Here is a 12,139-nt window from a genome sequence, read left to right on the forward strand (position 1 = left end):
CTAAAGGAAAAAGAAGATATCCCCAAATTTAAAACAAAATACACATAAACAAATTGCTTTAAATAAATGCTCTTTTATTATATTTCAAGGGAAAACTGGTACTTCTGGACACTAATTAAAAGTGAAAAGGAGGGGCACCTGGGTGGCTCAGTCAGTTAAGCATCGACTTCAGCTCAGGTCATGATCTCACAGTTTGTGGGTTCGAGCCCTGCATTAGGCTCTGTGCTGACAGCTCAGAGCCTGGAGCCTGCTTCTGCTTCTGTGTCTCCCTCTCTCTCTGCCCCTAACCCACTCGCATTCTGTCCCTGTCTTTGTCAAAAATAAATAAACATTAAAAAAATAAAATAAAATAAAATTTTTTTTTTAAATCTTAAAAAAAACCCACAACATATTCTTGAGCCCCTAACCAGGGCGGCTTTCTAGGCCTGCTACACAGGCCTCCTCCTGGAATCCCCTCTGGCTGTGTTGGGAACACTGTTTCTGAATCCCAGGTCTTCCTCTTTGTTTATTCTCTGCTGAAATTTTTTTACGGTCCATGGAAGGTAAACTTAAGATTGTTCACATCTGAAAGTCTTTATTCCTTCACCCCTGACTAAAACTTTGGTTGGGTTGAGTTTTCTACATTGGAAGTCATTCCCTCTCACAGCTGTGAAGGCACTGCTGTGCCGTGTTGAGCGCTTGGTAGGGTCATAGAGTCTCTCTGCCAATGTGAATACCAGTCCCTGTCACCTACACTCTCTTCCTGGAAGATTTGGTTGTTTTTCTTTACGTCTGGTGTCCTGAAGCTTCGTGAAATTTCTCTTTCTTTGTGTTGGGTGCTTGGTGAGACTTTCAACCTGGAAACTCATGACCTTCAATTCTGGGAATTTTCTTAATCTATTTGTCCCCTATTGCTTTCTTTTTCTTAAGTTTATTTATTTTGAGAGAGAGAGGTGGGGGGTGGGGAGAGCAGAATGAGCAGGGGAGGGGCAGACACAGAGGGAGAGAGAGAATCCCAAGCAGGTTCTGTGCTGTCAGCCACGGAACCCAGAGCCCGATGCGGGGCTTGAGCTCATGAATCTTGAGATCAGGACCTGAGCCAAAATCAAGAGTTGATGCTCAACGGACTGGGCCACCCAGGCGCCCCACCCCTCCAGAAGGCCTGTATTGGGATTCGGGCCTCTCAGACTCACCGTCTCTACCTTTTCTGCCACACCACTCCTCTCTCTGCCTCTGGACTTTCAGGGATGCTGCCTCAATTCTAACCTTCCACCTCTTCTAATTAATTTTTCCTTGTGGTCATCACATCTTTTAATTTCTAAGAATGTTTTAATTCTCTGAATGTTCTTTTTTAAAAAACAGCTCATTCTTATTTTCATATATACAATACTCTAACTTGTGACACTGTTCATTCATTTTTTAAAAGGTTTTCATCTGTTCTCTCCATTCTGTTTCCTTTGAGCTGCTTTCGGTTTGTCGGCTGACTTGGCTTCTGTCTTTCCTCTCCGAGGCGACAAGCAGCTCTGTGCTTAAAGGCAAGTCTTCTCCAGGAGTTGGTCCTCAGTGTGGGACAAAGAGGGTCTAGGCCGTTCGCTGGAAGGCCTTCAATGTGAGTATCTGGAGGTTTTATCTCTTGGACAGGCAGTTGGTTTCCCCCAGAGGAAGCAAGAGACCAGCCAGCCACAGTTCTAGATACTAACTGCAGAAGGCAGGCTAAGGTGCTTGCCATTTGGGGGATAAGATCTTCGTTCCATCCTCATTTTCTGTAGAATACCCTTCCTTGAGTTGTGCCTCATCCAAGTCCACATTGCCTCTAGTTCAGGTGCTCTAAGAAATAAACCTCAGCTTCCCGCTTGGCAGAAAGGACATATAAACATCTAAGTGTTTCCTGTATAGTCTTCTGGCCCAACCTCCTGTTGCCAGCCCAACCCTGTATGCTTGATCCTAGAGACACCTCCATGTTTCCCATTCCCAAATCCTTCCAGGTGGAACTCAACATTCTCTCTGTAGATGCTCAGTTATCCACCTTCTCTGGTGTAATAAGCCAGATGCCACCCATCCACTTGCTTTCCAGCTTCCAGAACTTTCTGGATGTCACATCTACTGCTGCTGTTTCCTCACCGATTCGGTCACTGTGGGTTTCTGGGTTAAGAATTCCTTTCTGGGGTGCCTGGGTGGCACAGTTGGTTAAGTGTCTGACGTCAGCTCAGGTCATGATCTCACGGTTCGTGGGTTGGAGCCCCACGCTGGGCTCTGTGCTGACAGCTCATAGCCTGAAGCCTGATTCAGATTCTGTGTCTCTCCCCCACTCTCTCTGTCTCTCTCTCAAAAAAAAAAAAAAAAAAAAAAAAAAATCCCTGACATTTCAGTGGTGTTCCAAGAAAAAGTGAAGGTAAGTGTTTGATCCACTATGTTTAATAAAAAATATTTTCCAGGGGGGCCTAGGTGGCTCAGTCGGTTGAGTGTCTGACTTTGGTTCAGGTCATGATCTCACGGTTTATGAGTTCGAACCCCACGTTGGGCTCTGTGCTGACAGCTCAGAACCTGGAAGCTGCTTCAGATTCTGTGTCTCCCTCTCTCTCCCTGCCCCTCCCCCGCTCGTGCTCTGCGTCTCTCTCTCTCTCAAAAATAAACATTAAAAAAAAAAGGAATTGTAAAAATAAATAAATAAAAATATTTTCTGAATTTTTGACAAGTATGCATTCTAGTATACACTTATTATTGTTAATGTTTGCGTTAACACTTAGCACGAAGTTCTGTTACACGGTGCTCCTGAACTCAAGGATCTGGTGAGGTAAGCCTGTCACTCCTTACTGCATTCATTTCACACCTACTAATAAGAACTCTGATGAAATAAAAACGGAATTATAGCTGAGTGCCTGACAGATGCTTCATACGTAATGAATTAAAGAGGTATTTCTAAAATGAGAAGTTAGACTTAACCTAAGTTCTAATACATAATCTCAGAAATGTCCACATCTCTGAGTTACCCTTTCCCCAATGAGTTCTCTCTCTCTTTCTTTGAAGTTTTATTTATTTTTTTTAAGGAATCTCTACACTCAATGCGGGGCTTGAACTCAGGACTTGAGATCAAGAGTCTCGAGTTCTTCTGAATGAGCCAGCTAGGCAACCCTCCCTTGAATTCTCTTCAGGGTTAAAATCCCCCCCGCAATTCATGATAATAAGAGTAAAACATGCATGAATTAGCACATCTTATACTTTCTGAATACTTTATTAATTAACTTTAAGTACAAACATTTGAGTGGTATCAGGACTGAAGAAGTTTCCATAGGCCACTAAAAAAAATAAACTAAGTACGAAATGTTGATAATGTACAGCTTCTACAGAAGCGAATTCAAAACTAAAAATGTACATACCCAGTCATCCGGGAAAAGCAAGTTAAAACCACAATGATATTCATATCCACTAAAATGACTCACATAAAAAAGACTGACAACATTAAATGTCAGCAAGGATGTGGTGCTACTGGAATTCTCATATACCGCTGGGGGGCTATAAAATGGTATAAACGGCAGACAGCTTGGCAGTTTTTTTTTTTTTTTTTTTTTTTTTAATTTTTTTTTTTCCACGTTTATTTATTTTTGGGACAGAGAGATACAGAGCATGAACGGGGGAGGGGCAGAGAGAGAGGGAGACACAGCATCGGAAACAGGCTCCAGGCTCTGAGCCATCAGCCCAGAGCCTGACGCGGGGCTCGAACTCACGGACCGCGAGATCGTGACCTGACTGAAGTCGGACGTTTAACCGACTGCGCCACCCAGGCGCCCCTTGGCAGTTTCTTTTAGGACTAAACATGTACCTTCCCTATGACCAGCAATTCCACCCTCAATTCTTTAACCAAGAGAAATGAAAACATATATCCACAAAAAGACTTAAAGACTTTCTAGAAGTTTTAATCATGATACCCCCAACCTGGAAACAACCCAAATGACTGTCAACAGTCAAAGGGATAAGCAAATTGTGGCACAAAGAGCAGAATACCACTTGGCAATGAAAAGTAATGGACTAGTCAGTCATACATAATACGGTGACTCTGAAAAACAGTATGCTGATAAATTCTATCAAATTCTAAAGCAGGGAAAACCCACCAATAATAACAGGAAGCAATGGGTTCCCTGGGACTAGAGGTGGGAGGGACTAGTAGTAAAAGAGGATTGGAAGGAAGATTCTGGAGTGATGAATATGTGCTACATCTTGACTGGGGTAGTAGTTACATGAGTATACACAGTTGTAGAAACTCCTCAAATTGCACACTTAAAATGGGTATATTTTTATTGCATGGAAATTGTACCTCAATGAAGTTGATAAAAGATGAGAAGGGAAAGATAAGTATAAAACTCAGGATGGGGGCGCCTGGGTGGTTCAGTCGGTTGACCATCTGACTCTTGAATTCAGCTCAGCTCATCATCTCATGCTTTGTGGGAATGAGCCCTGCATCTGGCTCTGCACTGGCAGCACGAAGCCTGCTTGGGATTCTCTTTCTGCCCCTCTAACCACCCCTGCTCCTCCTACGCACACACACTCTCTTTCTCTCAAAATAAGTAAGTAAACATTAACAAGAACAACTCAGGATGATAATTTTCTCAGAGGTGGGGTAAAAGCAGGAGACAGAACAGACAAGAACACAAAGGTACTCGTAACAGAAATGACAGTAATTTAATCCTTAGTTGGGCATTAGGTTTACAGGTCCTCATTTTGTTTCCATGTATTATGTAATGAATATTATTTTTTACATATAAAATACTGCTTGATAAAAATAAAGAAAATATAAAATTAATAAAAATGCAGCGACTTTAGGGTCAGAAAACCAGGATCTAGCTTTGGGTTCTAGAGAATTCTATTCCTGGATAACTCACTTCCTTGAGTTTCTTAAAAATGACTCAGCCTAACTTATATTGGTTGGTAAGAGGAACAGATGAAATAATACGCATAAAACTATTTTGAAAATATAAAATACTATGTAAATTACTTGAAGACATAATAATGGCGATTAATTATAAAAGTATGAATAACAGAACATTAACAGAACACCAGTGGCAGGGGCAGTGCTAACATGGGAAGGAAGGAGGAGGAGGAGAAAGACTAGTGTGCATATACGGAGTTCTTACCTTGTGCAGGTACTGTTCTAAACTCTTAACATTAAATGACTACTTAAAATTTTTTTTTAATGTTTGTTTATTTTTGAGAGAGAGAGAGGCAGAGCATGAGTGGGGGAGGGGCAGAGAGAGAGGGAGTCACAGAATCTGAAGCAGGCTCCAGGCTCTGAGCTGTCAGCACAGAGCCCGACGCAGGGCTGGAACTCATGAACCCGCGAGATCATGACCTGAGCCGAAGCCAGATGCTCAACTGACTGAGCCACTCAGGCTCCCCATGAAATGACTACTTTAATCCATATAAGAATCCTATGATGTTAAGTACTATTCGTGTCCACATTGTGGAGTTGAGGAAAGGGAGGCCCAGAGAAATTAGGCAACTTGCCTAAGATCACGCAGTTTTAAGTGGTGGAGACAAGATTCAAACCAGACAAATCTGGCTCCAGAAACAATGTCTTTAACCACTACACAAAAAAATGGCAAGAGCAAGGAATATGGAGAAAAAGAAAAGGGAAACAAACGTCTACATGGTACTGTATTTTGGACGCTGTTAAAAATGAGGAATATGAGGTAAAACAAAAATATCTTTAATACCAATCATTTATTTTAATTTTTTAATTAAAAAAAATTTTTCAGCACGTTTCCCTCCCAGCGTGGAGCCCAATGTAGGACTTAAATTCATGACCCTGAGATCAAGACCTGAGATGAGATCAAGAGTTGGGCCTTTACTGACTGAGCCACCAAGGAGTGTCAAATACCAATCATTTAAAGGATTATTTTCATATTTCTCTTTTTCTTACGTTCTTACATTTCTGTGCATTTATTCAGAAAATAACCAATCTGAGGAAACCAGTTCTGGGAAAGGGGACATGATTCTTTAAAAGATACTGTTTCATCAGACTTGGCAAGATTTCTCTGCCCAGAATTTCCTGCATACCTTCCTCGTAAGATGGAGGTCAGTGAGATGCCCGTGCTGTGAAAGCCTTTGGGAATGCATACAACTTACTCAGCGGAAGGCTGCTGTGTTCAGTCAGAAACCAGAAGACCCAGGTTCCAGACGTGAATCAAAGCACAAGCAAGCTACTTAAGTGTGGAAGCTCAGCGTCTCCTCATCTGTACACCACGTTATCTCCCAGCAGATGCCGCTACAAGGAGTGCTGAGCTTGACCTGTGCAGCAACCAGTACTAACTGGTCAAGTCAATCAGCCAGTAACAGCACTGTTCCCAGACAAAGGGCCAAGGAGACACATCCACATCCAAACTGGGTGCTACTTGTGAATTTCTCCTCTTTAAGATCTTTATAAAGCTCATTGTACTGTGCTTTCCCATATAAAAATGACCGGAAAAGAGACAGCTGCTGTGGCAGATAGTATGGAGGTTCCTCAAAAAACTATAAATAGAATTACCATATGATGCCACAATTCCACCACTGGGTATTTACCCAAAGAAAATGAAAACACTGATTTGAAAAGATGTGCACTTCTACGTTTATCACAGCATTCTTTACAATAGCCAAGATACAGAAGGAACCCAAGTGTCCACTGATAGACGAATGGATAAAGAAGATGCGGTCTACGTACACAGGGGAATATTACTCTGCCGTAAAAAGAACGAGACCTTGCCATGTGCAATATCATGGACGGACCCAGAAGGTATTGTGCTCCATGAAACAAGTCAGACTGAGAAACACAAAACCATGATTTCACTCACATGCAGAATCTAAAAAAACAAAAACAAATGAATAAACAGACAAAAAGCAGAATCAGACCTATTAAATACAGAGAATAATCTGGTGGTTGTCAAAGGGGAGGACGGTGGGAGGCAGTGCAAAATGGGTGAAGGGGAGTGAGACACACAGGCTTCCAGTTACGAAATGAAGAAGTCAAAGGAATAAAAGGTACAACACAGGGAACATCGTCAATGGTACTGTGACAGTATTGTATGGTGACGCATGGTAGCTAGACTTGTGGCGAGCATAGCATAATGTACAGAATTGTTGAATCAGTATGTTGTACACCTGAAACTAACGTAACATTTTTGTCAAGTATACTCAAAAAAAAAAAAAAAAATCAGGTACTTACTTGTAGGATTTTTTTTTTCTTTTAAACATCAGGGATGAAAAGTAGAAAGAGAAGTTTGCATTTAAAAATGCAAAATATAAGGGGCTCCTGGGTGGCTCAGTTGGTTAAGCATCCGACTCGGTTTCAGCCCGGGTCATGATTTGGCAGTTTCGTGGGTTCAAGCCCTGCACTGGGCTCTGCGCAGGCAGCACAGAGCCTGCTTGGGGTTCTCTCTCTCTCTCTCTCTCTCTCTCTCTCTCTCTCTCTCTCTCCCTCTGCCCCTCCCCCGCTTGCACTCTCTCTCTCTCAAAAATTAAATAAACTTAAAATAATTTTTTTTAAAAAACAAAAATGCAAAATATAAAATAAAACTTTATTTGGAGAAAGATCCAATTCCTTAAAAAAAAAAAAAAAAAAAGAAGAGACAGGAAGAACAGAGTGTGTAGTAGGAATGACCTAAAGCAATATCCCAAATTCCCCTCATGAAGAATAGGGGGTAAAGATGTAGGGGGGGGAAAGGCTTGTAAAGAGAGAAAGGCAAATTCAGTTGAAGGCATCCTCCTCCCCCTCTCAGTCCTCCCCCTCCTCCTCCTCCTCCCCCCCCCCTCCTCCTCCTCCTATGTCTTCAGGCAACTCAGTCAAAACACCTGATGCTGCCTGTTTACAAGCAGGGCTCTCAGGTCCAGGGACATAAAGCCTCAGAGTAGAAGTCAGTACTAAAATCGTATTTCAGGAAAAATAAACACCCAAAAGTGTATTTATTTATCTTTATTTTCTGAAGTTTCTATAGTGTACATCCATTAGTACTGTAAGAAAGAGTTTCTGAAAATCTTTAAACTTTGGGCGTAAGACACGAAGTGGTATAAAATATATCATAAATACTTCAAAAATGTACACGTGCAAGTTAAAGTACACCAAGTGTTAGAAAATACAAAAAGGAAGAGAATAAATTGCTATAGATGAATTACCAAGAAACAAGACTTCTTAAAATATCGAGATTTATAGCACAAATTCCTGGTAAAGTCTCTATAATAATTGCTGGTTTTTAAACAAAAAAGGGTGTGCAAATATGCCAAAACTAACTCTGTTTCAGAGCATTTTTGTACAGTTTTGTCAGTCTGTTAGATATATATAGCTACCTACTGAACACACGGAAGTAAGTTTGTTTTTATAAGAATTTAGATGTTATAATTTCTACTACTAGGCATCTAAAAATAGAGTTACACAATATAAAAAAAATTTTGCTTTGCAATTTGTCTGGTAGGAGAGGTATACGCATGCAAAAAAATGTAAATGCAAAAACAGTCCTTGTAACACTTGTAAAATGTAAGAGGCAGGCGTCTCTTACGCCCCTCTCTAAATGTGAAAACATACCCGGCTCTTTGGCTGTGGTTCCTCTTTCATTTGGATCTTCAGAAACTATTAATGGCGTAAAGCATTTCCTTCCCAGAGGCTTTTCTACGGCTGCTATCTAAAAAGTTAAAAAACAAAATAAAACAAAAAAAAAACTTTTGGGGAAACTGCTGCATTAAATTAGAAATCTGAAAATAATTTGAGAAGCGTTTCATTATTTCCTAAAACAGTCCATACAACAGACATAGGACACTTAACATTTTTTCCATCGATATTTTCAAGGAAACTGTCTCTTACCTTATGTTTGGACAAAACAGGACTGTAGAAGAAAAGAGAAAAAAAAAAGATTTTTGAAAAATTACAGCAGCAATATGCTTCCAAACAAATGTCACTGAAATGGCTGTAAAAATAAAATATAGCTTCTCCGGATTCTAAAATTAGTGCAGAACATTTCCACTGCTGACACATTACCACTGGTTCACGCAGTTCAAAGGGCAGCTATATAATGCGGTAGCTCTTTAGATAACCAAATATTATTGAAAACCCCCAAAGAAGCTGAGATCCAGGGGAAAAAATGTCAACATTTTGCTAATAATATAAAGAGTATTTCACACACACACTTTGCAAATTTTAGTTTATGTCATTATGGTCTGAAGTAGGTTATGATGAAAGATAATTTGATTGGCATTATCCATGGAAACAGGTAACAAAAAAAGTAATTTTGAAACATTATCTTTTAGGGAATACCAGAGATAACACAAAGGATATGTCCATGGAAAAGGTATGCACAAAAAGATAGCCATTTTATTCAAATACTCAAAAATCAGAACAATCTGAATGTCTATTAACAATGTAATGGATAGATGAATTGCTACACATACAGCAAATCCACATAGGAATAAAACTGAGCAAATTACCATTAATATGCATCAACATGTAACTCAGACATAACATAATGATGGGCGAAGGCAGTTAATACAAAAATCTACATTCTGTATGATTACATTTATCGAATCACAGAACAGGTAAATATACTGTTATAGAACTTAGACACTGGTTATTTTACGGGGTGGGTACTGACTTGGTACCTGTATGAGGGAGCACCGTGAGGGGCTGGGCTATTTTGTATCTTGGTCAGAGTGTAGCTCCAGGGACATATATGTGTATGTAAAAACTCACAGAGCTTATGCACTTCATTGTATATGGAATTAAAAATTATTTATATTAAGAAATTTAGGAGTAACAATTTGGGGGGATTATTTACAGTTATAGCATAAACACATCATGCCCATATTATATTAAATAAATATTTGTTTTAAAATAATCAAAACATCTGGGGTGTCTGGGTGGCTCAGTCGGTTAAGCATCTGACTTCAGCTCGGGTCATGATTTCATGGTTCGTGGGTTTGAGTCCTGCATCAGGTTCTCTGCTGTCAGTGCAGAGCCTGCTTCAGATCCTCTCTCTCCCTCCATCCCTCCCTCACTATCTCTCTCTCTCTCTCTCTCTCTCAAAAATAAACAGTAAAAAAAAAAAAAAAAAAAAAAAAAAGATTTAAATAATTAAAATATCTGCAACACATTAAAAACTATTAGTTCCTGGGGCGCCTGGGTGGCGCAGTCGGTTAAGCGTCCGACTTCAGCCAGGTCACGATCTCGCGGTCCGTGAGTTCGAGCCCCGCGTCGGGCTCTGGGCTGATGGCTCGGAGCCTGGAGCCTGTTTCCGATTCTGTGTCTCCCTCTCTCTCTGCCCCTCCCCCGTTCATGCTCTGTCTCTCTCTGTCCCAAAAATAAATAAACGTTGAAAAAAAAAAATTTAAAAAAAAAAAAAAAACAAACAAACAAAAAAAAAACTATTAGTTCCATGGGAAAGGCAGGGAAAGTGTCTACACTGAATATTTTGAAAGTAAGAAAACAATCTCCTGGGGCACCTGGGTGGCAGTTAAGTGTCTGACTCTTGATATTGGCTCAGGTCATGATCTGACTCATGAGTTTGAACCCCATGTTGGGCTCTGCGCTGACAGTGCGGAGCCTGCTTGGGATTTTTTCCTCCCTTTCTCTCTGCCCACCACCCCCCACCCCGCCTCAATCCCCTGCTCGTATGCATGCATGCTCTCTCAAAATAAATAAATAAACATTACAAAAAAAAAAAAAAGGCAGACTGCCACATGCAGTGCCTCGTTAAAACAAACAAACAAACAACCCCCCCTTATCTATTTGTAAAGACTCCATTATTTTAAACCTCTATGAAGTTGAAAGTTGATCTATTTGAAAGTTGAAATTTGAACCTTTGAAACAGTATTTTTAGGCACTGTGGGTTATAATGCACAGTCCCTAAAAATACTGTTTCAAAGGTTCAAATTAACAGAAGGCAACTGTTACCATGAGAGGTGAATGAGCATCATTTCTGCATCCACAGTGATTCTTTAAAGGCTGATCTCCAAAATAATCAGACCCCAAAACAACCATCCGCTACCTGAGCTAAACAACAATTGCTTGGGTCTGTTGCATTATTAACAAACTGAGTTTCAGTTTACTCTGTGATTCTGGAGGAAAAGGATATAAAGTTATCAACAGAATGGAACCTTTCAGCTTCTGAATGGAGGATGTTGTGCATCTCAGAAATCTGCATTCGTTTGAAGACAGTCATGCCCTCTCACCTTGAGAATTTCGAGTCTTAAAATAATGATTTCAAAAAATATATGCAAGTGCTTTGTTATCACTACAATTTAGTTTTAAAAATCCAATTTGATACAAATGAAGCAATTTAAAATTATCTGGTAAATATAAAAAAATTATATGGTAAACGTAGCTTTCCTTCTGCAGTATTTTGGTTAAATATTGTACTGTTTTTGCTTCCCACTATTAGACAAATCTTACAGATTTTTTTTTCTACAACATACAAACACTGGCAAACAACTACAATAAAAAAAATCCTAATACACACTTTTTTTCCATTTGAATCACCTAATCTCTTAGCCAAAAAGAGACCAAAATTAGATGTTACATTTTACAATTTCTGATTAGAAGGTGCTTTGAACTTACGGAAAGTTGAACTTTTACAATGCTCAGGCTAAGAAATTGAGATAAAAGCTGAGAAAGAAACCTAATCGTTTCATTTTACCTGCTTTAATTTCTCCAGCTGAAAATATTAACAAAGAAATAAAAAATGGATCATGGATTTCAAATATTCAGTGCTACAATGCTTCTTCAATACTCTATTCCAACTCATTCTACACAAATACTGATGTACTTACTCTTGATGTGTTGTGCAAAATTTAGTAAGCCGTTCAAAATCTTCACCATTAAATCCTTTTTCTGAATTCCTTACAGATGTAATTGTATGTGGCTGTACAGTTTTCCATTTTGTTTCTAAATGTAAGATATTTGTTAATTACTGGCTATTACGAAACATATTTAGGAGGGCAAAAGTAGTTGACTAGTGTCACTGATAAAGATCACCATGCAAAATTATCTCCTCACACAACCCAAGTTAACACAGTTACAAATAGCTAAGTGATTACTTTTCGGTAGGAGTAAATACTATCCCAGAGACTAAATTAGCCAATAGGCGCTGCCAGGGGATCAGGAGAAATGCAGGGTTGTAAGTGTTCTTTTCTTGCCATTGATAGCAAA

At 39.7% G+C, this 12,139-nt stretch overlaps 1 protein-coding gene across 3 annotated transcripts in view; it reads right to left on the reverse strand.

Annotated features, from left to right (window-relative positions):
- The window catches only part of CNST (consortin, connexin sorting protein), a 119,117-nt gene that overhangs the window by 23,137 nt on the left and 83,841 nt on the right, over positions 1-12,139 (reverse strand). For all 3 annotated transcript variants that reach the window (XM_030303171.1, XM_030303170.2, XM_030303169.1), the window contains exons 6-8: positions 11,761-11,875; positions 8,804-8,825; positions 8,528-8,624 (exon numbers count right to left, since the gene is read on the reverse strand). In XM_030303171.1, coding sequence (XP_030159031.1) covers positions 8,528-8,624; positions 8,804-8,825; positions 11,761-11,875 — 234 coding nt within the window. The remainder of the gene's footprint in view (positions 1-8,527; positions 8,625-8,803; positions 8,826-11,760; positions 11,876-12,139) is intronic.

This window comes from Lynx canadensis, chromosome F1 (genome assembly GCF_007474595.2).
Source record: "Lynx canadensis isolate LIC74 chromosome F1, mLynCan4.pri.v2, whole genome shotgun sequence".
In the NCBI taxonomy this organism is placed as follows: Eukaryota; Metazoa; Chordata; class Mammalia; order Carnivora; family Felidae; genus Lynx; species Lynx canadensis.